At 43.9% G+C, this 27,644-nt stretch overlaps 1 protein-coding gene across 2 annotated transcripts in view; it reads right to left on the bottom strand.

The window, feature by feature from the left end:
• Nucleotides 1–27,644, bottom strand: part of LOC145359118 (inactive phospholipase C-like protein 2) — a 249,864-nt gene that overhangs the window by 30,185 nt on the left and 192,035 nt on the right. For both annotated transcript variants that reach the window (XM_080213515.1, XM_080213516.1), the window contains exon 4: nucleotides 27,455–27,530. In XM_080213515.1, the coding sequence (XP_080069641.1) occupies nucleotides 27,455–27,530 (76 nt within the window). The remainder of the gene's footprint in view (nucleotides 1–27,454; nucleotides 27,531–27,644) is intronic.

Here is a 27,644-nt window from a genome sequence, read left to right as displayed (position 1 = left end):
AAAGTACTTCAGACATGGGTTTTGAAACTTGGATCCTCAACCTTTAGATTCTCCAAGCCAGGATTCCAAAAGGTCTCCAAGTTCATTGTTCTATCTCTTTGAAGTGCTGGATTTTTGCTGCGTATTTTATGTCCTTCTTTGGCGTGACGTTTCCCCTGTAAGGGCACTATTGCTGAAGCAACCAAAGAGTGACTCACTAACAACATGCATTTATATAGCACCTTTAGCATCGGAAAGTACCCCAAGATGCTTCACAGGTGTTTGATGCTGAGCTATATAAATAATAGGGCAGGTAGCTTCAAGTTTGATCAAAATGTCTGGTTTGAAGGAGTGGTCGAAAGGTGGAGATGTGGTTAAGAGGGAATTCCAAGATTTAGGGCTTAAGACAGCTGAAGGCATGAAGAAACAAAGGATGGGATTTTCCAGCCCTTCCCGCCATCAGGATTTCCCAGTCTCACTGAAGTTGACCCCCAGCAGTGGGATGGGTTAGCCATGCCAAAAGCCATAAGCTTCGGTAGAACTGGAAGACCCCATCGATGGCCAATGACGAGCTGCCAACACCACAGGGAACCCGGGTGGCACGATAGCACAGTGGTTAACACTGCTACTTCACAGCTCCAGGGACCTGGGTTTGATGCCCGGCTTGGGTCACTGTCTGTGTGGAGTGTGCACATTCTCCTTGTGTCTGCGTGGGTTTCCTCCGGGTGCTCCAGTTTCCTCCCGCAGTCCAAAGATGTGCGGGTTAGGTTGATTGGCCATGATAAATTGACTGTAGATGCATAGGTTTAAGGATTAGTGGGTAAAATATGTATGGGGATATGGGGGTAGGGGTTGGGTGGGATTGTGATCAGTGCAGACTCAAAGGGCCGAATGGCCTCTTTATGTACTGTAGGGTTTCAATGATTTCTATGAACCCACGTGGGAGAGGTTGTAAAATCCTAGCCAAAGAGTCCCTTCCCAAAAATAAAAGTGAAATAACTTTTCAGAAGCCGGTGTCCTTTCACCAGATTCCCCTTCGTTTACAAACTCAATTCCACTCCGAGTGCATTTCAGGTACAAAGTCAGAATCTGGAGTGCCAGTGGACCTCACTGTTTATATGCTGGCGCAATAAGTAGTCTCACAACACCAGGTTAAAGTCCAACAGGTTTATTTGGTAGCACGACCTTTTGGAGTGCCACTCCTTCACCTGATGAAGGGGCAGTGCTCTGAAAGCTTGGGCTACCAAATAAACCTGTTGGACTTTAACCTGGTGTTGTGAGACTATTTACTGTGTCCGCCCCAGTCCAACGCCGGCAACTCCACATCATATATACAGGTAAGGCTCCCTGTCGATTGGGCAGGCAATCCAAACAAGACCAGCTGAGACTGTGACTATAACAGACAGTGAATTCTTTACAGTACGCTGAAATCAGTTGAAGGGTGGTGATGACGATACATGATCTCTGCAGCGCAGCCCTCCCTGCAACTCATTAGAATGAAAGATGGGGAAATACTGATCGACAAACGAGACACGGTCTCCACAGCAAACAGGGAGGATTTTCTATAATGCCCCTCAACGATTCAGAGAGTAACGTCTCCCCTTCCGCACATGGCTCGGTTTCCTCCATGCTGCAGCGCTCATCCCTAACTGCACAATGTCCTCTGGCACTGCAACAATAGAACATCCTGTGCGGAGAGAACGAGACACAAGTCAACAGGAAGCGATGTGACTATGAGCAACAAGGCCAAAAGGAAAGAAGCCAGGATTCCATTGTGACTGATGTTAGACGCCTCTTGCTAATCAGTCTGTCATGAATAGACACAAATCAGAACCAATGTAGGAAAAAATCCCTTTTGGAAAGAAATTCCCTAATTGGAATTTTAGGGCCCAGAGATCAAATTCTCTGCATCTGAAATTAGTCGACGATAACTCGCATTTATGGAGTGTGTTTAACTTGGTACTACAGCTCCATGGGAGTGATAGCCAGCAACATTTGACACCTAAATATTGAATCAGACTGCTGACGGGAAAGTGTGCGACGCATGCAAAATCAAATAGGTCACTGGGTTACTGTTAACATCCTTCCACTAGTTGAATCAGTGCCTGAACACTGGTTTGATAAATAGGCATCTCCAGTCTGTGAAGACAAATAGTTGAATAAGGATTCCGATACAGAGCTGCTGTTGGATTCTGTTCAAATCATCGTTCTCTTGGTGTAAGTGTTCACAGAGGCAAAAGAATGAAAGGGAAAAAGGGGGAGAAATTTGCCTGGACCAGAAAATTTAGCTTCCCTTAAATGCATCTATAATTATGGCCGTAAACTCCACACTGTCACTGGGTGAGAATCATAGAATCCCAACAGTGCAGAAGGAGGCCATTCAGCCCACTGAGTCTGCATCAACTGCAATCCCACCCAAGCCCTATTCCTGTAACCTCACACATTTACCCTGCTAATCCCCCTGACACTAAGGGGCAATTTAGCATGGCCAATCCAACTAACTCACACATCGTTGGACTGTGGAAGGAAACCAGAACACATGGAGGAAACCCAAGTAGACATGGGGAGAATGTGCAAACTCCACACAGACAGAGACCTGAGGCCAGAACTGTTTCCTGACACTACTAGGCAGCAGTGTGAACCACCGTGCCACCCAACTGTGCCACCACACCACCCAATTGTGTCACTGTGCCATCCAATGAGGTCATGAGGTTTCTTCCGAATTCCCCACTTAATGTCTTGGTGACTATTGTCTATCGGTGGCCTCTTATTTTGCACCTTCTCTATACCCTACTCTATCAAAATCTTTTTCAAAATGTTAAAGACTCTTATCAGATCCCTGCATTCCCTTTTCAAAAGAAAAGAGATCCAGCTCATTAATCCTTTCGCAAACTCACATTTCTGCTGTGATCTGTGTTTTTTTTGTGCACTTTTCAGCGGTTATATACGAAGAAGCAGCAGCAAGAACTCTCCACAGAATTCCAAGTGTAGCCCAACTAAGGTTCATTACATGTTGAGCATAACGTTTTTACTTCGTAATTCCATCTTCCTGATTATAAACCCTAGTTATAAACCCTAGAGCTTGGCTTCCCATGTTTTAAAACCTTACTGGCCAGCATGACAACTTTCAGTGATTTGTGTGTTTAGTTGTCCCAAATTGAGAACAGTTGTCACACATTGGGTAGCATCCTGACCTCTTGAGCTAGTATCACAGCTTGGTATGGCTCCTGCTCTGACCAAGACCGCAAATTACAAAGGCTTGTGAATGAAGCCCAGTCCAACACACAAACCAGCCTCCCATCCACTGACTCCTTCTACACTTCCCGCTGCCTCAGAAAAGTAAAATCAAGGACCCCACACATCCCGGATATACTGTCTTATACCTTCTTCTCTTGGGAAAAAAGATACAAAAGTCTGAGGTCATGTACCAACCAACTCAAGAACAACTTCTTCCCTGCTGCCATTAGACTACTGAACTGATCTAACGTATAGTGGGTTGATCTTTCTCTACAATCTAGAGACTGTAATACTATATTTTGCAACCTCACCTTTCCTTCTCGACTATGTACTCGATGAACGGTATGTTTTGTCTGTATGACACACAAGAAACAATACTTTTCATTGTATCCCAATACACACGACAATAATAAATCAAATTGATGCATTCCTAACTGGGCAACCAACTTGAATACCGACCAGCAAATCCTTCCAACACACACCAATGGTAGATTCAGAGTGGGAGAGATTCCTGATCAGCCATGTGATGGAAAGGAAGTTGGAGCCCCACTATCCATTGCTCCAGGCTACAACACATGGGTAAACACGTACGCTGCCAAAGCAACCCCTTCTCCGAATGAACTGTAACATACCAGCAGTCCAAAATCCACTTGCCCCTCTACCCCATTTTTATTTTCCAACATTGTGGCCTCCTTCACTTTCTGACCAAATTGTGATACCTCACGCTCACTGATGTTGAAAATAACTGCCAACAAAATAAATTACAAGAAGAAATTAATAAACTTGCATAATGGGCACACAATTGGCAAATTATCTTCAACATCAGTGACCCAAAACCAACATTAACAACCACACTGCAATCTTGCGCAAAATTAGTTAATTGCACAGAGCAGATGTCCACTGAGGGATTTTCCTGGCCTTTAATGACCCAGTCAGTCCATCCCTCCTTACTTGGTGTTGTCTGCACACTTAGCAGTTGCATTTTTCATTCCCTGATCTAAACTGTTGATATAAACGATATATTCCTCTTTGGATGACCACAGCACTGATAAGATTAGAAAGCAATAAAATAATGTTAATGCGTAATGAGAATATCTTTTGACTATCCTGATATCAGGGTAGTTTTAAACCAACTCTATTCTTTCGTCCCTTGTCATAATACGGAGATGCCAGCGTCGCACTGGGGTAAGGTACTTTCATCCCTTCTCAGAGTAGTGATTGACATAAGTTAATAAATATTGATTTCCTTCCATCCCCTCAGCCAACTAATTTGACCTTGGGCTGTCAGTCGGCTATTCAATTCTGTTAAAACCACACACAATCCCGGTTGCCTTTCAATGTTGCTTCTCACACCTGCCAGCAGGGGTCACTAAATCACGACTAGAAGCAGTAATCCAACAATTATCTTTCCCTTTTCTTGACAAGTGACACCAAAATCAACATTCACATCTGCACCACAATCTTGTGCAAGATCAGTTAATTGCACAGAGCAGATGTCCAGTGTGGGATTTTCCTGGCATTTAATGACCCAGTGAGACATTCCATTTAACTTACCCCCCAGGGGAGCCTGGTTGATATTGATTTAATAAATTAATATATTAAATCTGAAATTCTGACTGTGTTGATGATGTACCTGTGTTACAATCCCATTATTATAACTGGACAGGAAGATCCCAAGCTGAAACTCAGGCTCAAAAGACAGTGAACACAATCTTACAGTGGACACAATCTTTAGGGTGGCACGGTGCCACAGTGGTTAGCACTGCTGCCTCACAGCTCCAGGGACCTGGATTCGATTCCTGGCTTGGGCCACTGTCTGTGGGAGTTTGCACGTTCTCCCCGTGTCCGTGTGGGTTCCCTTCGGGTGCTCCAGTTTCTGCCCTTAGTCCAAAGATGTGTGGATTAGGTTGATTGGCCATGCTAAATTGCCCCTTAGTGTCCCAGGATGTGTAGGTCAGAGGGATTAGTTGGGTAAATGTGAAAGGTTGTGGGGATAAGCCTGGGGTGGGATTGTTGTCAGTGCAAACTTGATGGGCCAAATAGCTCCTTCTGCACTGTGGAGTTTCTATGATTCTTACGTTCATGCCACACTCTCGTTGCAGTGAGGTCAGAGAATTTGGTGTCCAGCGGGATGGGAAAATCCAGCCGGCATGAACGGTCGTAATGTTTTGTTTCATAACTTTTAATTAATTTTTAAAATGTGGAGGAACAGAGTTATAGGACTGCTAATTATTTTTTAAACAAGAAAACAAAACATTTACTAAACATAAAAAATTAGACTATGATACAATACCCATTTACCTCCCCTTTATCATCACAAATATACATGGGGTTTTAAGGTGAACAAAGTAAATCTTAAGCTACAATGGTCTCATTAACACAAAGTTCCTTTAAACACACAGATTGGTTGTGATCAAATACACGCACTCTGCTCTGAACCCAAGTTAGTGTCTGTGGATTTCTCCTCAGAATCCGCCCCCCCGCTCCAGATGATGGTCACATGAAAGCTTCCAAATTTCATTCCTAAAAACGCACTTTAAAATCCTCTTTCACAATACTGTGTTTCATTAGTAGTTTACATTCCAAAATCTAGTCCAGTTTTTCTGAGTGACTCTTTTAAACCAAGCTTCCAGTCCATTTTTAACAAAGAAATCCTTCTTGACCATTGCATGAACTGTTGACAATTGCTTTAACTATCAATTCCCATATTCTACTAAAATGGTATCAAATTTTTGGTTTACCTCTGAAGCCTGCTTTCCCACTTTAAATCTGGGTACTACAACTTTTCCTTTAATAAGAACAGGTTGTTTACTCTTCACCTTGAATTTCCTGAACAATACCTTGGTCTCAGTTCTCTTTACTTCAGTAAGAAGTCTCACAACACCAGGTTAAAGTCCAGCAGGTTTAAACCAACATTCTTTACTTCAGTCTTCTTCAGACATTCTTTATGTCTCAATTCCCTGGTTATCTGGACTGTATCTGGTTCTTGGGGGAAACTGCCACTTTGCAGTTCCCTTGACCTGTCCAGTCTTCCTTCTGGCAGAATTGAGAGATGTTCACTCCACAGTGCCCTGTCTCCAAATGCCAATAAATTCAGGAGCAAAAAAACCTCTCTAACATAAAAGGCCCCCAGTTGCCAAGCAACCACTGCCACTTCTGTCAGCTAATTTACTCTTCACACCCTAGGCCCCCAGTTGCTAAGCAACCCCTGCCACTTCTGACAGCCGATTTAGTCTTCACAACCTAAGCCTCTCTAAGCGCAATGGAAACACAGTTGGAATTGAAACCAACCCCCACACATATAAACATATGTCCAGCATGAATCTAACTATACATTTTGCCCTTATACAGGCACAGAAACATTAAATTAAGCCAACTGAAAACAATACCTTATTTCTAAAGTTTACCAATATAAACATAAATACCTTAAAGATACTTTTGTTTCCTAACGCATTCAGTAACCTTGACCAATGTGTCAGAATACTTTGGCAGTGGCTTCCTATAAAAGAACTAGCACGATAAAGTGTTTTCACTAAGAAAGCAAGGATACAGGCAGGCTCTGTATTTAATCAAAATCTCTATCAGTGCAAATGATCTAATATCAATGGTGGCTTCAAGGCAGCTTTGTGCAAATATTGACTGCTGTAATCCCTACATTACTAGAGCTACTACACTTCAAAAGTGCCATTTTAAATTGACTTCTTTCTTTCTCCTCTTTGCAAGGCAGTGATTCATATAATTTTATTAATAATGTTTTCTTCCGTTACTTCATTCAACTGGTTTGAACATAGGGGCAGTAGGCTTCGGTACTTACTCAGCTGCACAAAAAAAAATCCAATTATATAAATTTAATTGGCTTTGGCCACATACTGTGGTCACAAAAGGTGCTACACGGATACAAGTTTATTATTTCTTTCCTAATATTAGCGTTGATCGTTGAGAGGAGCCCAGCTAATAATAAAAGTATCTCCCCCCTTTGGTCGATGTAGACCACTTGGGACGTCAATAAGCTCCCGGTGGAGAGACGAGAGCAGTAACACATCGTCTGGTTCCATTTCTAAAATTTATTAAATTGCTGCCTTCCAGAATCTCTCTCTCAGAAGAGACGAGTAACGCTGGCAGTCCTCTGCCCTCATCCATCTGAGAGAGGACAGTCACATTTCTGTCACTTTCATAAACGATGCACTGAAGGTCACACCATTAAACCCTGACAAACCTCAATAGGTTTTCTCTTTCACAGAAGCTATAATGACAAACTAAATTACAGCAGGTTTTGCAGCCTGTCTGTTAAGCAGTAATGGAAGAGCTAAGAAGACAGATTGTTATCTGTTTAGTATAAGTGGCGGATAATTCCATGAAAGCCAGAGCATTAGACAGGTCTCCAGTTACTGTCTGATCAAACTAATAAATAAAATGGTACATTTAAAGTAAAAAAAAGTACAGTTTATTTATTAGTCACTAGTACACTTACATTCATACTGTAATGTAAAATCCCCCAGTCGCCACATTCCGGCGCCGGTTTGGGTACACTGAGGGGCAATTTAGCATGGCCAATTCACCTAAGCTGCACATCTTTGGAGTGTGGGAGGAAACCGGAACATCCGGACGAAACCCGCACAGACGTGGGGAGAATGGGCAAACTCCACACAGACAGTGACCCGAGCTGGGAATCGAATCCAGGTCCCTGGCGCTGCGAGGCAGCAGTGCTAACCACTGTGCCACCATGCCGTCCCATTTGATAGATTTCAGGTGAAGCAAATGACCTCAAATTTAAACGACGTCCAATTAATTCCTGAAATGGACATCAACTTACGAAACAAATTTCCTCCATTATAGAGGAAAGTAACGACTCTGCAAAAATCCAAGTGGGGAAATGGGATTTTAAAAGAAATATCTTCACTTTTAATATTGACGTGTTATTCATTTTGCTTTAGAACAGGTCTAACAATTTTTAAAAAAAAAAACGATGCTTCGCAACCTGGGTGGGATTCTCCGGCCGCACTCGCCCCAAAACCGGAAAATCCCATCCAAGGTCAACAGACCTTTGCTTGGGCCCCCCTCCTCCCCACCCCCACCTCCTTCCCCTTCTCCCCCACCCCATCCTCACCTGCTACAATTCCCATGGCGGGTGGGATGGGAAAATCCCCACCCCCCCCCCCCTCCAGACATTCACAAAGCCATAGGAATTCCCCAACTTATACAGGAAAATGTGACTCGACCTACAATCTATGAACCTACAAGAGAAAGACAAGCAGAGGCAGTCGAAGGGCCGAATGGCCTAATTCTGCTCCTGTATCTTATAAGCTTATGTAGGAAGAGAAGAGAGATGGAAAGGTTAAAAAAAAGGGCAGGAGATAGATACAAAGTGTGAACTGAATTGAGAGAGAGCTATTGACGCAGACAAAGGAAACAAAAAAGAACAAGGAAAATAGATATTTCCACAGAGAGCTAGAGGTCTGGAAATGTCAAAGCTGCTCCTTTTGTCGTTGTAACTTCAGGGTGAGTGTGAAGTAACATCAGAAGAATAAGGGCAGCCCTGTGGAAATTCTCTCCCACACACAAAAAATGCTCCATTAATACGTTACAATAGCACCCTCCTGACGGTTAATCCCAAGCTCTCAGTTTTCGATGTCTGGGCTGCATTGGGAAATGGATACTTGCAGACTAATGAAGTGCCCTGGACAAAGCACAATTGTTCTTTGTTGCCTAAGATGCAGCCGAGGACCCTTTATCATGCTAACTCTTTGTTTTTAAAAAAAAGCCTTCTCTCCCTCCACGGCCAATCTTTATCCCTCAGCCAACACTAAAACGGACTATCACATTTTGTGAGAGCTTGTTGTGCTTAAACAGGGGGTTGTGTATCTGGCATCGCAACACTGATTATACTTGAAAAAGTACTTCATGAGTGTAATGCGCTTTGGGACACCCTGATGTCGTGTAAGGTACTTTACACACGCAAGACTTTCTTTCCATAAAGTGTAAGTCTGTCCAAGACTTTAGCCTTGCCTTGCTACAGCTGGGGAAATCTTTCCAGCGTTTCTTTCTGCCCAGGACGGATGTATGAGAAAGGATGTGCCTGACTAGAATTTCCTGTCTAGTTAGATCACTCCATTAACACGTTCTCTTTAAAATCTCTACCATACAATCATCTGTTCAAAATGAGTCTGTCATCAGAACCTCAACACTACGGAACTCCCTCCTTGGCTTGATCCTTATTTCGTACTTTTTGATTTGTCACATGTATTGGGATATGGTGAAATGTATTGTTCCTTGCACGCTATACAGGCAAAAACATACCGTTCATATGGGAGAAGGAAAGGAGAGGGTGCAGATTGGATTGTTGCAGTCAGAGATAGGGTGTAGAGAAAGATCAGCTTAATAAATAGCAGGTCCATTCAGAAGTCTGATGGCAGCACGGAATAAGCTATTCTTGAGTCGGTTGGTAAAAAATCTGAGACTTTTGTAACATTTTCCTGAGGGAAGGCAGAAGAGAGTATGTCTGGGGTTCTTGACAATGCTAGCTGCTTTTCCGAGGCAGCAGGATGGACCGGAGGCCTGCTTGCATGAGACTGGACTACATTAACAACCCTTTGTAGTTTCTTGCATACTTGGTCAGAACAAGAGCCATACCGAGCTACGAAACATTATCCAGATTGTTTTATATTCTATAAATCTCAAGACGTTGCAGAGATGACACTTGTTTCCAATTGTGCAGCAGACTTACAGTTCTTTAGGATCTCTCTGCAATGTCAAAATGGCTGCAAACAACTCAGGTCTTCTTGCATTGCCTATTTAACTTTAGTCCTGAGTCCACACTCAGGCTTAACCAATCAAGCACAGTGAGCACTGATCTGTTGCTAGAGTCAAATAACTGAACACGGAACAACTGATTTTCTGAAGGTTTGGAAAAGAGAAGTCTACCATCTCCTCCCATTTCCCTCTTGGTGGTAATCTGCACCATGGGCCTGAGGGGTTCATAGAACCATGGAACATTACAGCACAGAATTACGCCTTTTGGCACTTCTTGGCTGTGTCGAACCATTTTCTGCCTCGTCCCACTGACATGCACCTGGACCATATCCCTCCTCAACCCTCTCATCCATGTACCTGTCCAAGCATTTCATAAAACTGGAATACCCAGAGGGAACCCATACAAACACTGGGAAAACATGTAAACTCCACACAGTCACCCAAGCCAGGAATTGAACCCAGGTCCCTGGCACTGTGAAGCAGCAGTGCTAACCACTGTGCCACTGATCCTGGTTCATCTTCGTTGTACAAATTCAAAGATGACTGTATTTATTATTCAGCACAATTCCCCAATAAACTCACCATACCCGGGTCCTTTCAGCCCACACGCAAGAAAGAAGGAAAAAGTGTAGGCAGAAACCAAAAGGGACACGATTGGTAAAAAGTCTGGCTACAATCTGGTGATGCTAGTTCTCGGAAAGGTTAATCAATTCTTCATTACACACGTACAGGGGCAGCATGGTGGCACTGCTGCCCCAGAGTGCCTAAAAACCGGGGTTCGATTCCCAGCTTAGGTCACTGTCTGTGTGGAATTTGTGTGTTCTCCCCGTGTCTGTGTAGGTTTCATCCAGGTGCTCCGGTTTCCTCCCACAGTCTGAAAGATGTGCAGGTTAGGTGGATCGGCCGTGCTAAATGCCCCTCAGTGTCCCGGGATGCGTAGGTTAGAGGGATTAGCAGGGTAAACAAGTAGGGTTACGGGCTAGGGCCTGGGTGGGATTGTTGTCGGTGCAGATTCAATGGGTCGAATGGCCTCTTTCTGTGCTGTTGGGATTCTCTGATTCTATATAAGTTACTCAACATTAGAGACCAGTGACAGATACATACAGCAATGGATAAGAAGGGGCGTTGCTGATGGGAATGACAAATGCTGGCTTAGCCAACAACATCCACATCCCAAAAGTGAATTAAAAAACAATTCAGTACTGATGAATTAAATATTCACAATACCACCATGTGATTTTGTAAGTTATCAGAACAAAGTAGGACAGCAGAATGAAGTTATCCTTAAAAGCACTTTACGATTTAAGATCAATTTGAAACATAAATTTTGTTACGAGCTATTTAAATATTGATATTGCTCAGCAGGGAAACAAAAACTAGGAGCTGTATATAGTTCAATATTCAGCAAGAGGCTTCAGCTTCAAGACATTTTGATATGCTGCAACAGACGTTATTCATTAAACATTAATATTTAGTTTCTAGATTGATGCAAATGGCCTAGTTTTGGTGTGTTACATATTTATAAGCCACGCAGCTTGTTCAATTTTGTGAAAGCTTTCACACATTTTCTCTCTTCACCCCCTGGTCGCCATGGTACCTTTTCCAAACTTCATGTCCGAGTCTCGCCAGCACGACTGCCAGCTTGAAACTGGGAGACAGAAGGTATCGCAGCCAACGGAACGTCCACCCAAAGCTTGCCAGGTTGGTGAATAATGTGGGAACCTTGTGTTACGTATGCTGGGACATGGCCCCTTTAAGGGAACAGGTCAGGTGACCTGGGGTGAGCTGGTTGGGATCTGCCCTGAGTGGGCGGTCAACATTTGGAGTGTGAAGCGAGTAGACTGAATAAAAGATCTGTGTTCCCTGACACCTGACTGTGGAGTAATTCTTGAGGAGATTCTTGAGTACTCAGAGATTTAGCACCTCATCCAATTCTCTTCTCCCTAAAACAGAGATACTGAGGCAGGATGTGATACTCCTACCACCCACTTGCTTAGTTTAGTGTAGAAACTGAACATGGGAAGTTCAGACTCCATATGGCACAACTAGGCGTCAGAGGCTGGGCCATTGGATAAACCATTTAGTTCCACTTCTATGTTAGGACGTGAAGAGAAATAATGAATGATTACCTCCATCCCTTAGATTGGAGGCGGTGACCTACGACTCATTTCTGCTCATCTCCCCTCGGACGCTACAAGCAGAGTTCTGGGAAAAGAGCAGGGGAGAGGGACTAATTCGATAGCTCTTTCAAAGAGCCAGCACAGGTACGATGGGTCAAAGGGACTCCTTTGTGCTCTATGATTCAATGAAGAATGATTCTATAAACAACTGGAGAAAGGATATCACTCACCCCTTATAATAGCAGCATTTACATTTCTCCTATGGTGTTGTTGCCACCTCAGAAACCCCTCTTAGGTCAGTTTCTCTACTCCAAAAGCATTCCATATCTTCATTTACCTTACAAGTTGTACTGGTTACGCTCAGCTGGTAACCCCACTCAGAAGGTCATGGGTTCGAGTGCCATTCCAGGACTCGAGCACATAATCTAGGCTCTCATCTCAGTGAAGCACTGACGGATCTCTGCATTAAGACTAAAGAAATTTGACATGTCAGTGACGACTCTCACCAGCTTTTACAGATGCACCATAGAAAGCATTCTTTCTGATTGTATCACAGCTTGGTATGGCTCCTGCTCTGCCCAAGACCACAAAGAACTACACAAGGTCACTGAATGCAGCCCAATCCATCACACAAACCAGCCTCCCATCTATTGACTCTGTCAACACTTCTCGCTGCCTCAGCAAAGCAGCCAGCATAATTAAGGACCCCACACACCCCGGACATTCTCTCTTCCACCTTCTTCCATCGGGAAAAAGATACAAAGTCTGAGGTCACGACTGCTGTCAGACTTTTGAATGGACCTACCTCACATTAAGTTGACCTTTCTCTACACCCTAGCTATGACTGTAACACTACATTCTGCCCCTCTCCTTTCAAAGATAAAGAACAAAGAAAATTACATCACAGGAACAGGTCCTTCAGCCCTCCAAGCCTGCACCAACCAAGCTGCCTGACTTAACTGAAACCCCCTATGCTTCCGGGGACCATATCCCTCTATTCCTATCTCATTCAAGTACTTGGCAAGACGCCCCTTAAAAGTCACTACCGTATCCGCTTCCACTACCTCCCCCAGAAAAAAATTCCAGGCACCCACCACTCTCTGTGTAAAAGATCTGCCTTATACATCTCTTCTAAAACTTGCCCCTCGCACCTTAAACCTATGCCCCCTAGTAATTGACTCTTCCACCCTGGGAAAAAGCTTCTGACTATCCAATCTGTCCATGTCTCACAATCTTGTAGACTTCTATCAGGTCTCCCCTCAACCTCCGTCGCTCCAGTGAGAACAAACCAAGTTTCTCCAACCTCTCCTCATAGCTAATGCCCTCCATACCAGGCAACATCCTGGTAAATCTTTTCTGTACCCTCTCCAAAGCCTCCACATCTTTCTGGTAGTGTGGCGACCAGAATTGAACACTATATTCCAAGTGTGGCCTCACAAAGGTTCTATAAAGTAGCAACATGACTTGCCAATTTTTAAACTCAATACCCCGGCCGATGAAAGCAAACACGCCGTATGCCTTCTTGACTACCTTCTCCACCTGCATTGCCAGTTTCAATGACCTGTGTACCTGTACACCCAGGTCCCTTTGCCTATCAATACTTCTAAGGGTTCTGCCATTTACTGTATATTTCCTATCTGTATTAGACCTTCCAAAATGCATTATCCCACATTGTACTTCTTGACGTATGGTATGCTTTGTCTGTATTGTGCGCAAGAAACAATAACTTTTCACTAGATACTAATACATGTGACAATAAATCAAATCAAATCAAAATCAAATTACTGAGTGAGCCACATGAGGCTCCTTTCAGTAAAAAATCCCATGCTGCTATTTGAAGGCGAGCAGGAAGTTTTCCTAATGAACTGTCCAACATTCTGCCTTCGACTAAAAACCATGAGAAACAGATCATCCTGTCAGTTGGTCATTTATTATTTGTGTGGTCTTGCTAAGCACATATTAAATGAAATTGTGAAGTCATGCAGTGGTTGGGAATCCTTTGGGGAATTCTTGAGGGCACACTGAGGTGCTTTGAGAATACAAACCCTCACAATATTATTGCCAACAGTTGCCTCAATGCCTCCCACAGGAATCACGGTGATCAAACAAAATCCAAAACATTCACTTGTCTTCAGAGTTGTAACTCACTGGTATGCTGAGTTAGGAATGTGTGATGAAGTGATACCATGATTTCATCTCTTACAGGCCTGATTTTGTCCAGTATGATAAAGATTTCTACTCTGGCAGCTGTACAGGATCCTGAGCCTGCAGCAGGTACCATAACCTAATGCAAACTTATGTCCCTGTGGCATGCCAAACTTCACTGCCAGGGATTTTAAAAAAAGGGTGGCATGGACAAGTTGGGCCGAAGGGCCTGTTTCCATCATGGAGACAGGCCCTTCGGCCCAACTTGTCCACACCACCCTTTTTTTTAAACCCCTGGCAGTGAAGTTTGGCATGCCAAAGAATGATGACAACAATTTTAACACTAATAATGGCAGTATTAGCTGAAAGGGGTTATCCTGGCTGAGAGTTAAGCATGCTGGGATTTTTGGTCAACTTGTGATTAAAACCAGATGCATGTCATAAAGTTGCTGAGAGTCACGACCTGGTCTCGGAACTGTGAGCTGAAGCTTCCGTGTTGATCAAATATGGGAAGTTGTTTACTCTGGCATAGGCCTGATGGCACTGGGTTAATGGGTTTTTACATGCAAACTGACCCAAGCATAATGGTGTTGTTTACAAGTCATTTCATTGGCTGTTCAAATCATGTGATCAGTTTCCGGTTACACAATCGGCTGGATGCCAGAGAATCTTCTGGAAGCTTGTGAAGCAATTTGTAGATAAAAGACGCTTGCACTCTTTTGTCTCCAGGGATAACTCCACAGAGATTCACCATCGCAGAGGGAACATCTTCAAAGAGTACGAGGATAGATTCTATATTGGGGTTTTAGCCAATTTTTAGATGTAGATTTAGCCAATTTTCCCAAAGCTGGTAGTATCCATTTTCAGTTAGGTAAGTCGCGTTAATGTTGGAGTTAAAGTTCAGTTAAAATTAATGTTCAATAAAGAGTTAAAAGTGTTGCAACTGTTTAAGTTTGAGTTAGTATCGAAAGTGTTAAATAAAGGGAGATTGTTGAATGAATTAAGAGTCAACTCCTGTCTTTGTTTATTAGATTAAACTGGAATGCTTGAAGGTATTTAAATTAGTAGCTGATTAATACAAGCGAGGTAAGTAAGTGCTATGGCACTCAAGGATCTGCACCCAAGGGCAATTAGGGATTGTCAGTAAATGCTGGCATTGCCAGCAATGCCCACTTCCGATAAAATGAATTTTAAAAATGTCAGTTAGTGGAATTTTTCCATTCTGGAACATGAATGTGAAGGGTCCCCTACCACAGAGTTCAGCAGGAAAAGGCATCATATTTCTGTGACCTCACTAATGATGCAACCAGGAGTTTTACACCATATTCAGTGACTTGACGGCTTACAGTCCGCCATTATGACCAGGAGCCATATTGAAAAGTTGTCCAACGTTATCAATGTTGAAGGGAAGGGAAGAGGGTGGACATCTGGAGATGGATGATGAATCTGCAGAAACATTCTAAGGCTGGAAGATGGAACCCTTCCAGGACACTGAATCTGAAAGGTCCATCTACAAATGATCCCCTCACCCACTGCTCTGGTGTTCTGAGGTCTAGTTGCCTCCATCCTGACGTCTGGAAGCAGCCCCAGGCAATATCCAGGTGAGTCCCGACATCTGCACGTCACATTGTTCCAGACGGGTTTCATGCTGGTATATTTGCCCACTGGTGCCGCGGAGAATCTGGCATGGGAGGATGATTTAGTCATGCCTTTATCAGGATACAAATTCTTTTCCTGCCGGCCGCTAGCGGGTTTTCCGAGCCGCCGAGCAACAGCGGAAGATCTGATGTGAAATTCACATCAGCTCAAAACTGATTTCTAGCGACCCCCGCCCCCCCCCCCCCCGCAACCCTCCACCCCCACTCCCCCCGCGACCGAACCTGCCAGCGGGGGCTTGGGAGACGTCTGCCAAATGAATGCAAGAGAGGTGAAATCTGGAGTGGGATTCTAGCTGCGCTCACCCCAATGCCGGAAAATCCCGCCCGAGATCAATGGACCTCTGCATGGTCTGTGACCCGCTCGCTACGATTCCTATAGCGGGCAGGGAGGAAAATTCTGCCCCTGGCAATGGAAAAGGGAAATTGTCTAAGCTCAAGGTTCAGGCAATCATCTGACAGAGAGTGCAGAGACATCCAGCATTCCCAATGTTTTTCACGCAATATGATCTTTAAAGCCTCAAATAGATTTGCCATCACCACGCTAACTAACATTTTAATTCACAGATTGAAGAGTTTTTTCTGAAACAATTTTGTATCATATACTGGTCTCCTACTGCAAGATTACAATCAAAATTAAATCGATACATTTCCTTTAGAAATACCTCTGTTCTTGCAGAAAATCCAGATTAAGTACGTTCAACAAGTGATCTTTGGGGGGAGAGTTGATAGCCTAGTGGTATTTTCACTAAACTATTAATCCGGAAACTCAGCAAGTGTTTTGGGGACCCGGGTTCGATTCCCACCATGCTGGGATGATGGAATCATCTGGTCCACTAATATCCTTTAGAGAAGGAAATCTGCCACCCTTACCTGGTCTGGCCTACATGTGACTCAAGAGCCACGGCATCGTGGCTGACTCTCAACAGCTCTTGGATGACTGGGGTGGGCACCAAATGCTGGTCAGCCAGCGATGCTCATTTCCCACTAAGGAATAAAACAAAATGGTTCCATGGAGCACCATCTGCAAAAAACCTATTGCCTTTTGCCCATTGTCCCAGATGGAGTCCGTTGCGTGACAATTAGCAGCCTGAATTGCCCAGTGTTATAAAGCTCTACGCTACATCCATATAGGATGCTGGTCTGAAGACACGGTCGTCGACGAAAAGAGGCTTTGATCTCAGGTGGCAGGTCGAGTATCGAAGGAAAAAGGAAAGATAACCAGACTGGGTTACTTCTCACATACGTTGCCAAGCAGCTGGACACAGGCTGGCACTGAATAAAGAACCGCCAACCCAACCAGGGAATATTTGCCAAGGGCACTATACATAAGGCTAGCATTCAGATACAAGTAATTAGGCAGGTGAATGGGATGTTGGCCTTTATTGCAAGGTGCATGGAGAATGAAAGTATAGGGAATTTTGCTACAGTTTTACAGATATTGGTTAGATCACACCTGGAGCACTGTGTATAGTTAGAGTAGGATTTTCCAATCACACTTGCAATGTGAATCATCGTGGACAGCACAGAAAATCTGATGGATATCAAAAGGCCCAATGAATTTGGATGGAAATTTCCAGACTTGCAGTGGGCTCAACCGGAATATCCCACCTTGGACTCCTTCCTTAAGGAAGGACATTTTTGCATTGGGGGCAGTTTAGAGTAAGCTCACTGGGTTAATTCCTGAGGTGAAGGAGTTAACTTTTGAGGAAAGGTTGCACAAGTTGAGGGTGGCATGGCGGCACAGTGGTTAGCACTGCTGCCTCACAGCACCAGGAACCTGGGTTCAATTCTGGCCTTGGGTAACTGTGTGTGTGGAGTTTGCATGTTCTCCCCGTATCTGTGTGAGTTTCCACTGGCTGCTCCGGTTTCCTCCCACACTCCAAAGATGTGTAGATTAGGTGGATTGGCCATGTTAAGTCTCCCCTTAGTGTCCCAAAATGTGTAGGTTAAATTAATTAGCCGTGCTAAATGTGTGGGGTTACATGAATAGGGCAGGGGTAAGGGCCTGGGTAGGATACTCTGATAGAGAGTCAGTTCAGACTCAATGGGTTCAATGGCTTTCTCCTGCAGGTTAGGGATTGTATGATAAGTTGGGTCCACACTCATTGGAGTTCAGAAGGATGAGAGGTGATCTTACGGAAAACAATAAGGTTCCAAGCTGCTTTGACAGGGTAAATACTGAATGTTTTCACATGGGGAAATCTAGAACTAGGGAGGCAAGCATAAAAAAGGGGTTTCCCATTCATGATGGGGATAAGAAGGAATGTTGCTCAAAGGATTGTTAATCTTTTTAATTCTCAAAAATAGAGAGCAGTGGAGACTGGACCATTGAATATATTCAAGGCTGATTTAGACAGTTTTGATATATAGGGGAATCAAGAGTTATTGGGGTGGAGGGCAGGCAGAAAAGTAGCCCTTGGACCATTTCAGAGCAACCATGATCTTAGTGAATGGTGGAAGATGGGTCGTATAGGTCACTGTTGTTCATAATTCTTACCATAGAATCCCTACAGTGCAGAAGGAGGCCATTCGGCCCTTTGAGTCTGCACCAACTGTCTGAAAGAGCACCTTACCCAAACCCAACCTACCACTCTAACCCCATAACTCTGCACATTTACCATGGCTAAACCCACTAACACAGGGACGCTAAGGCCAATTTAGCATGGCCAATCAACCTAACCTGCACATCTTTGGAGTGTGGGAGGAAACTGCAGCATCTGGAGGAAACCTATGCAGACACGTGGAGAATGTACAAACTCCACACAGACAGTGACCCGAGGCTGGAATTGAGCCCAGGTCCCGGGCAGTGTGAGGCAGCAGTGCTAATCATTATGTCACTGTGCTGTTTTTCTATGAAGTTACTAGGGTTTAAAAAAAAAAGTTAGTATGAAGGTAGGGCAAATCAGACATAACAATTGGACATCATGAATCCTGGGACTTAAAAGTCAACATTGTAGAGAGAAGTAAAGAGAAAGAATTCCACAGTTTGGAAGTCCCGATAAAGGATCGCAGCAGAGGCAATGTCTTTTTTCACCACAGGGAGAATGTACTGGGGAAACGGAACAGCATATAAAATCCAGCTCAGAAAAGACAGCTTATTGATTCACTGCTTATAAGTATCAATAAAGTGAACAAAAACAAGAAGAATTACCAAAGAAGGGGATTAGAAACTGCAGGAGAGAGCAGGGTCATTTATCAAGTGATAAGCATCTTGTCTCCTGCCCTGAAGTGCTTGATAGATTGCCTCGTATATGAAAACAGTATTCAATCTAGGCTTAGAATGCAAGACTTGTTGCAGTGTCGGTGAGCTGTTTAAACCAAAGAAATAACTCTAATTGGGGGCGACACGGTGGCACAGTGGGTAGCACTGCTGCCTCACAGCGTCAGGAGAATGGGTGCGATTCCCGGTTTGGGTCACTGTCTGTGCGTAGTTTGCACATTCTCCCTGTGTCTGCATGGGTTTCCTCCGGGTGCTCTGGCTTCCTCCCACAGTCTGAAAGATGCGCTGGTTAGATGCATTGGTAAATTCTCCGTCAGTGTACCCGAACAGGCACCGGAGTGTGGCAACTCGGGGATTTTCACAGTAACTTCATTGCAGTGTTAATGTAAGCCTACACTAATAAATAATCTAATTCTTTGAGCCCAGGGTAGCAATAGAAGAAAAATTCAATTTTTCTTCAAAGGTGATAAATTGATGTCAATAGTGCCCAATTGGTGATGTATGGAACCTGTGACATACAGAAGAACCTTAGTTTTGCCTTCTGTGGTAGAGAATTCCACAAGTTCACTACCTTTTGAGTGAAGAACTCTTTCCTCATCTCAGCTTTGAATGGTCTACCCCACATTCTGTGACTGTGTCTTCTGATTCTGGATTCTCCACAGTAAAAAGTCTCACAACACCAGGTTAAAGTCCAACTGGTTTATTTGGTAGTAAACGCCACTAGCTTTCGGAGTGCTGCTCCTTTGTCAGCTGAGTGGGGAGTTCTGATAACAAACAGGGCATATAAAGGCACACACAGTTTACAGAATACTGATCAGAATGTGAGTCTTTACACCTAATCAAGTCTTAAAGGCTTTAAACCAGTTAAACCAAATAAACCGGTTGGACTTTAACCTGGTGTTGTGAGACTTCTTTCTGTGTTGACCTCAGTCCAACGCCGGCATCTCGACATCTGGATTCTCCAGCCAGGGAAAACATCTTCCCTGCATCTACTCTGTCCAGCCCTGTTAGAATTTTATACATTTTAATCAGATCTCCTCTCACCCTTCTGAACTCCAGTGAATACCGGCCCTGCCGAAACAATCTCTCCTCCTTGGACAGTCCCGCCAACTCTGGAATCAGCCTAATGATCCTCTGCTGCACTCCCTCTATGGCAAGTATATCCTTTCTTAAGTAGGGAGAACAAAACCATACACAAAACTCCATCTCGTCAAGGCCCTGTATAACTGCAGTTAAGACATCCTTGCTTCTGAACTCAAACCCTCTTGCAATGAAGGCCAACAACAAGACACTATTAAACTCCCCTAGCTGGTGAAGGAAGGGAGCAAGTAGCAAACCCAACTACCCAACCCCAGGGTGAATAAGTGGCTTTGTAATCTTTCGAGTAAATGATAAACAGTGTGCTCAGGTGATTATCCAATGAATGTTCTCCACCTGTATATTCTTAACCCTGAATCATATGATTAAACAAATACACCTATTCTACATGAAGTAGGTAGGATACAAGTCCACAAATCATTTGAAGAATAATGTTTTCTTCATGGCTGGGGCAACATGTTTAAAAAGGTAATAAGTGCAGCATTGCAGCAGCGGGAGGTCAAAGCTTGGTGGTATTATTGCCAGACTATTAACCCAGAAAGTCAGCTAATGTTCTGGGGACCCGGATCCACAGCAGATGGTGGACTTTGAATTCCATTTTTAAAAATCTGGAATTAAGGATCTACTGTTGACCATGAAATCACTGTGGATCATCGGAAAAACCCATCTGGTTCACTAAATGTCTTTTAAGGGAAGGAAATCTGCCGTCTTTACCTGCTCTGGCCTACATGTGACTCTAGAGCCACAGCAATGTGGTTGACTCTCAACTGCCTTCCATGGACAACTAGGGATGGGTAATAAATGCTGGCCAGCGACACCATTATTGCATGAATGAGTAAAGAAAATGTAAACTTTGCCAACTTTAAGGGCGTTCAAATGGTCAGTGGATAGGCATATGGATAACATTGGAATAGTTCAGGTTAGAGGGTCATTAGATTGGTTCCATTGGTCGGCGCAACATCGAGGGCCGAAGGGCCTGTACTGCGTTATAATGTTCTATGTTCTATGTTTTAAACAGGAGGGGAAAATCCTGGCCAATATGTTCTTTTTTATTTGATTCTTCCAACATTTTGACATCAGGATTCCTCCTTTTAAAAAGAGATGAATTATCCAGGGAGAATATTTTGTTACATTTGGTACTTTGTAAAATTAACTATTTTTCAACTTTCTATGTAAAGATTTTGTACTGAAATTTTGCTGTTGAAATGCGGCAGAGAACACCTCACTGTCCAGACTCCAGAGCCTGAAAGTGGCTGACTCTCAACTGCCCTCTGAAATGGCCTAGCAAGCCATTCAATTGCATCAGCATTTCAAGAAGGCAGCTCACCATCAAGGGCAAGAAGGGATGGGTAATAAATGATGACTCCAACAATAAAGAAAATTGTACCAGGTGAAAATTTAGGGGAGGCGATGGCTTAATGGTATTATTGCTAGACTATCAATCCAGAAACTCAGGTAATGTTCTGGAGACCCGGGTTCAAATCCCGCCACAGCAGATGGTGGAATTTGCACTCAATAAATGATCTATTGATGAACATGAAACAATTGTCGGGAAAACACATCTGGTTCACTAATGTTCTTTAGGGAAGGAAATCTGTTGTCCTTACCTGGTCTGGCCTACATGTGACTCCAGAGTCACAGCAATGTGGCCGATTCTTAACTGTCCTCTGAACAAGGGCAACTAGGGATGGGCAATAAATGCTGGCCAGCCAGCGACGCCCATGTCCCATGAATGAATAAAAAAAAAGAAATGCAGCTTCTGATAACTTGTCAAAAACAGACACGTTATTACGCTGGAAAATCTGGCAGCTACAAGATATTATTCCTTTTGTTTGACAACGTAGGAAGTCTGTTAATGTTTTGTTTGTCTGCTTACGCTGAGAGAATTGGCTTCAGATCAGTGATGTTTCAGCACTGGGGGAGAAAAGAAAACACACCAACTTCCACATAGCTCACAGAAGCTACATATATCATCCTGTGTCAGAAGGTGGTGGGGTCAGAGAGATTTTGGATTGATATAGTTCTCACGTTCTTTAATATTTTTGTCAGCATGCTTTTCTTCAAAGGGTCATTCAAATAGTGAACAGATCCAGAACAGTGGCTTGTTAATGCAGTCTAAAGGTACAATACTGTTCTGGCTTTGAGAAGACAAGAGAGTGGCAGACATCCAAAATATCTCCCAGGGATCAATTTATCATGATCGGAATTAATTGCCGTTCCTGGTCTATGCTGACCCAAACATAATAAAGATCCAAGATGCAGGTTTCGCTTTCAGACGCTCGATCTCTTTGTTGGAATTATTGTCAACGGCTGTTACGAGGACTCCTCCTGGATGTACGGAGAAGGTCAAAGGTGGTAGAGGCTGGTTTCGTGTTGAGAGACGCACATGAAGGGCCAGGAGTGGATCCAGCCACTGTTTAAAAATCACCTTCCTGGAGAGCATTTCTGGGTCCCCAAGGGGCGGCATTTTCTGGCAGCGCTCACCCCAAATCGTGCCCAAGATCAACAAACCTTTGCATGATCTGCCCCTCCTCCCTCTGTGATTCCCACGGTGAGCAGGACAGGAAAATCCCATCCCAAGTCTCTGGGATGCATTCCCATTTTCAAAGGGAGTCCTGTAGAGGGAACAGGCTAGGCAATTTTTAATGATGAATTTGCCCAACACAAACAGTTTGGCCAGTGCAGAGCTGTGGGGAGCAATGTGGAGAGAACTGAAGATCTGTTTTCCCCAATGAAAAGTCTCAGGACATAAAGGATCTTGCACCACATCATACGCATTATCTTTATTTGGGTCGCATGGCCTCTTTTCTATCCAATGAGGGCTACTGACGCACTATGGTATTGCCTGCTCTCTTCAGCCAAAGTCCACCCAATATCCAAACCTCTTATTGTGGCTACCTCAACAAAGGAATGGATTTGATTTCGCTCCAATTTGATATCTTCAGGGACTAAATTACCTCATTCTGGCCAAGGAGGTCTTGTAGCAAAGGGTAGGGTCCCTGCCTCTGAGCCAGGACCTCTGGATTCGAGAGGTCTTGATGATCAAGAAAGGTGTGTTCATAACTCAGTCTAAAGGGTTGACTATCGATCTGCAAATCTTTCCAATCCATGCCAGTGGCAGGTAGGAAGAGTGGGAAAGATTCCTGGCCACCCAAGTTATGACTATAACACTATATTCCGCATCCTCTCCTTTCCTTATCCCCTTGTCTGTGTAGCGCGCAAGAAACAATACTTTTCACTCTACCCCAATACATGTGATAATAATATATCAAATTCAAATTCAATTACCTCAACGGGATTTGAACTAAGGTTTTCCCGGTCTCTGTAACCCAGTGCCAGATCATGCCAGATTTACCAGTTTCCTTTCAACCTCACAGCTGATACCAGGGCCGGGATTTTACAGCCTCGCCTGTGTGAGACCGGAAATTCCTGTCCGAGATCAACGGACATTTCTATTGTCCACCTCGTCCGCTCCGATTCTATGGCAAGAGAAGCAGTAGGATTCTGGGGAAGATCTCCTAACTGGAGCTGATATTTCCAAACAGCTTGAACCCAGCAAAGTCTTGATACTTTAGTGACCTGTGTGGGCCACTCACAACTTCACTGAAATATCTGATTGGCTCAAGAAATCGGAGGAGGAGTAGATCAGATGGCCCTTGGAACCTGCTCCACTGTTCAGTATGATCATGGCTGACCTTGGTTTCAAGGGAGTAGGGGAGAGAGACGGGAGTTTCCAGAGAGACCAAAAGTTATGTCCATCTCAACCTCAAATATATTGAATGACGGAGCACCCTCTGGGCCAGGGAATTCCAAAGGCTCGCAATCCCTTTGCGGAAAGTAATTTCTTTTCATCTCTGTGTAGATTCACGCCAAGTTCTATCCACAGAGTCAAATGTGGATTTTTGGGTGAATTTCCAAGATGTTGGTCCCCACGTTTCATTCTTTGTAAGAAACAAATAAAATTACATAGAAATGAAGGTACAGAAGCAGGCCATTTGGCTTAGCGGGTTGATCCCAGCTGCACACAAAATTCTCTCTACCTTCTCCACCGAATCAACTGAGCACATCCTTTCTCCCCATGTGCTTACTCGATGTGATCATACCTGCCGTTCACGCCACGCTCCTGCTGCAATGAAGTTGGAGAATTTGGCAGCCAGCCCAATCGCCCGTTCCATGCAGCGGGATGGGAAAATCTCGCCAGCGTGAACGGTGGTAAGATTCCAGCCATTTGATTATTCAAGATGCCCCGATTTTCTTCTGAAACTAACTACATTTTCCCATCAATTAATTGAACAATTAGACATCTTTGACTACACAAGAGATGGAATCCAAGATGGTGTCACCCTAGCTATGACTGTAACATTCAGCACCCTCTCATTTCCTTCTCTATGAACGGTATGTTTTGTCTGTATAGTGCGCAAGAAACACGACTTTTGACTGTACGTTAATACATGTGACAATTATAAATCAAATCAGAAAAAGAAAATCACCTGATCCTCAAGTTAAATCACCACCAGTCACAGTCTCTGGTCATCTGGGACTACGGTGACTAAAATAAAATTTACTTGGATCCCCTTTAAATGCATCTGTGCCTGAACCGCCCCCTGCGGTAGTGAATCCAACACTCACTGTGCAAAGAGGTTCTTCAGAATTCCCCTCTGGATTTAATCGTGACCTTCCTATATCTATGGTCTGTCATTGTGAGTCCTCCAGTGGGATATAATTGTGTAATGCAGTGTTATTATGCTGAATCTCTTCAGCATTCTGCTATTTGTCATTTTGAGGCTTTGTCTCAGCATTGTAGAATGAGGCCCTCTTTAAATTTTAATGCTCAGTTTCTGGCATCTTGACTAAGTTCTCTTACACTATTTCTTTGTTTCGGAATTCAATTTTTCTGACTCCAGAGCACTGCTAACTATCCAAACGGGCTGAAGCCCGCAGCTGGATCAGCTGATGTTCTCCAGCCGGAATCATAATGGCAGGCTAAATTCAGCGCAACAGACAGCCTCGCTGGAAAAGTCCTTGAGGCTTGTGTGTTCACTTAAAACTAAATGAATCGTGCCACTGGTATGCCACATTAAAGAAAATCAAGCTGACTCCATCAAAGGGAAGAATTTAGAAGCTGCAATAGATCAGAGCTACAGCCCATTAGATTGACTTCGCTCACTGTCTCTGCTCACATGAAACTGTACCCAGTTATAAATCAGCATCTTCAAGAGAGGATTGGAAGAAAAATTAGAGGGTTGAACAATCTTTTTTGAAAAAAATCATGAATTGAAGTTTTTTTTTCTGTACATGAACAGTTGGTTTCTAAGACTTGTGTCAGGTTCTATTGCACGCAGTGAAATATAACAAGTAGTAGAACCATTAGAAACCCAATATATGGTGGCACAGTGGTTAGCACTGCTGCCTCACAGCACCAGGGACCCAGTTGGGTCACTGTCTGTGCGGAGTTTGCACATTCTACTCATGTTTGCGTGGGTTTCCTACCACAGTTCTGATGTTGAGTTGCTGGCGTTGGACTGGGGTAGGCACCGTAAGTAGTCTCACAACAACAGGTTAAAGTCCAACAGGTTTATTTGGTAGCTTTTGGAGCACTGACTGACTGACGAACTCACTTGATGAAGGGGCAACGCTCCGAAAGCTCTTGCTACCAAATAAGCTTGTTGGACTTTAACCTGGTGTTGTGAGACTACTTACAGTCTGAAAAACGTGCTGGTTAGGTGCATTGAGCTTGCTAAATTCTCCCTCAGTGTATCCAAACAGATGCCAGCGTGTGATGACTCGGGTATTTCCACAGTAACTTCATTGCAGTGTTAATGTAAGCCTACTTGTGAAACTAATAAATAAACTTTAAACGATCAGGATTTAACATCCCTCCTTCAGTTGATTGCTTTCAATGAATGCACGTCAATAAAAGTTTGCGGCGAATCTGCCTCAAACCATTTATTGCAGAATAGTGTGAGGGAGCTAAAAAGACAAGTTCTCTTAAAGTTCTATTGACTGTCTACATAAAATATTTGAATTCCCTTGCAATAAATCCTACAAAGAAGCTCCTAATGACGTTAGTAACATTCAGTTCTTAAACACAAAGCGGTCCCTTCAATGTCTGAATGGATGGAAAGTACTTCAGTTTATCGCTGCTGAGAAATGCTCTGTGAATTGAACAAAACAACTAATTCACCAAAATAAACATTGAGGCTTTTTAGCTGGTTACTTTTCTCTAAATGCAAAAAAGTCTTCTTCTATCTATGGCACTTTTGACTGGAAGTCCCCTTCGTTCACTGAAGGCTTCTATTTCAAACGTTACATCGGACGGATGTGGGGAACCAATTTAAACGGTTCAGCTTCAGATCTCATCATAGGAACCTTACCGTGCAGAAATAGGCCATTCGGCCCATCGGCCCTGCACCAATAACAATCCCACCCAGGCCCTAACCCCGCATGTTTACCCCGCTAATCCCTCTAACCTATGGATCCTGGGACAATAAGGGGCAATTTAACATGGCCAATGCACCTAACCCACACATCTTTGGACCATGAGAGGAAATTGGAGCATCCAGAGGAAACCCACACAGACATGGGGAGAACATGCAAACCGCACACAGACAGTGTCCCAAGCCAGGAATTGAACCCAATCCCTGGAGCTGCGAGGTAGCTGTGCTAACCACAGTGCTGCCCATCAATAGATTCTTAATTCCAGAATTTTACTGAATTCGAATTTCACCATCTGCCACAGTGGGATTTGAATATGGGTCCCCAGAACATGAGCTGAGTTTATGGATGAATTGTCCAGTGATAATACCACTAGGCCATCGCTTCCCCTTGGCAAGAAGCTTCCAATATGAGGGGTCCTCATTGTTCAGCTTATCAAGTTGCTGCAATGACATGCCCGACCCAAAGATCCAGTTAGGGCTGGTCAAACACACCAAGTACATCCACCCAGGTTAAGTTAGATTTATTCCTCATGCTATAGCAGGACACTCTGTGAACCAGCTTCTTGGAACAGTGTAACAGGAGTGCAGATTAGTTTCCAACACCCAGCCCCAATCCTCCAGGTTCTCAATCTTCGGAAATGTGCCCTCTCTTTCTTTGGCCCCCACCCGAGTCAAGGAACCGCTGGCTCTAAACCCAGTTATTTTTAACTACGTGTGCGCCAGCTCATGCCAACACTCTCCAGATTTGCCACATTCAATGAGCATTCAGTCGGCAAGCCTGAGGCCTGCGGTGGAGACAGAGGCACTCACCAGCCTTCTGCGCCTGGATTATCTTCACGTGGACAGCATCAGCAGATTCAATCAGCATCTTGCTAGTCTGAATCATCTGGAAGACAATAACAGAGAAAAGTGAACAAATGCATCTGTGATCAGATCATCCAAAAGTTGCATACGGATGAATTGGACAAACAGAATCCCTACATTGCAGAAAGGAGGCCAT

Source organism: Carcharhinus amblyrhynchos, chromosome 27, assembly GCF_965287045.1.
Source record: "Carcharhinus amblyrhynchos chromosome 27, sCarAmb.v2.hapA, whole genome shotgun sequence".
In the NCBI taxonomy this organism is placed as follows: Eukaryota; Metazoa; Chordata; class Chondrichthyes; order Carcharhiniformes; family Carcharhinidae; genus Carcharhinus; species Carcharhinus amblyrhynchos.
Note: the sequence above shows the minus strand (reverse complement) of the source record. Positions and strands in the feature narration are given on the sequence as shown.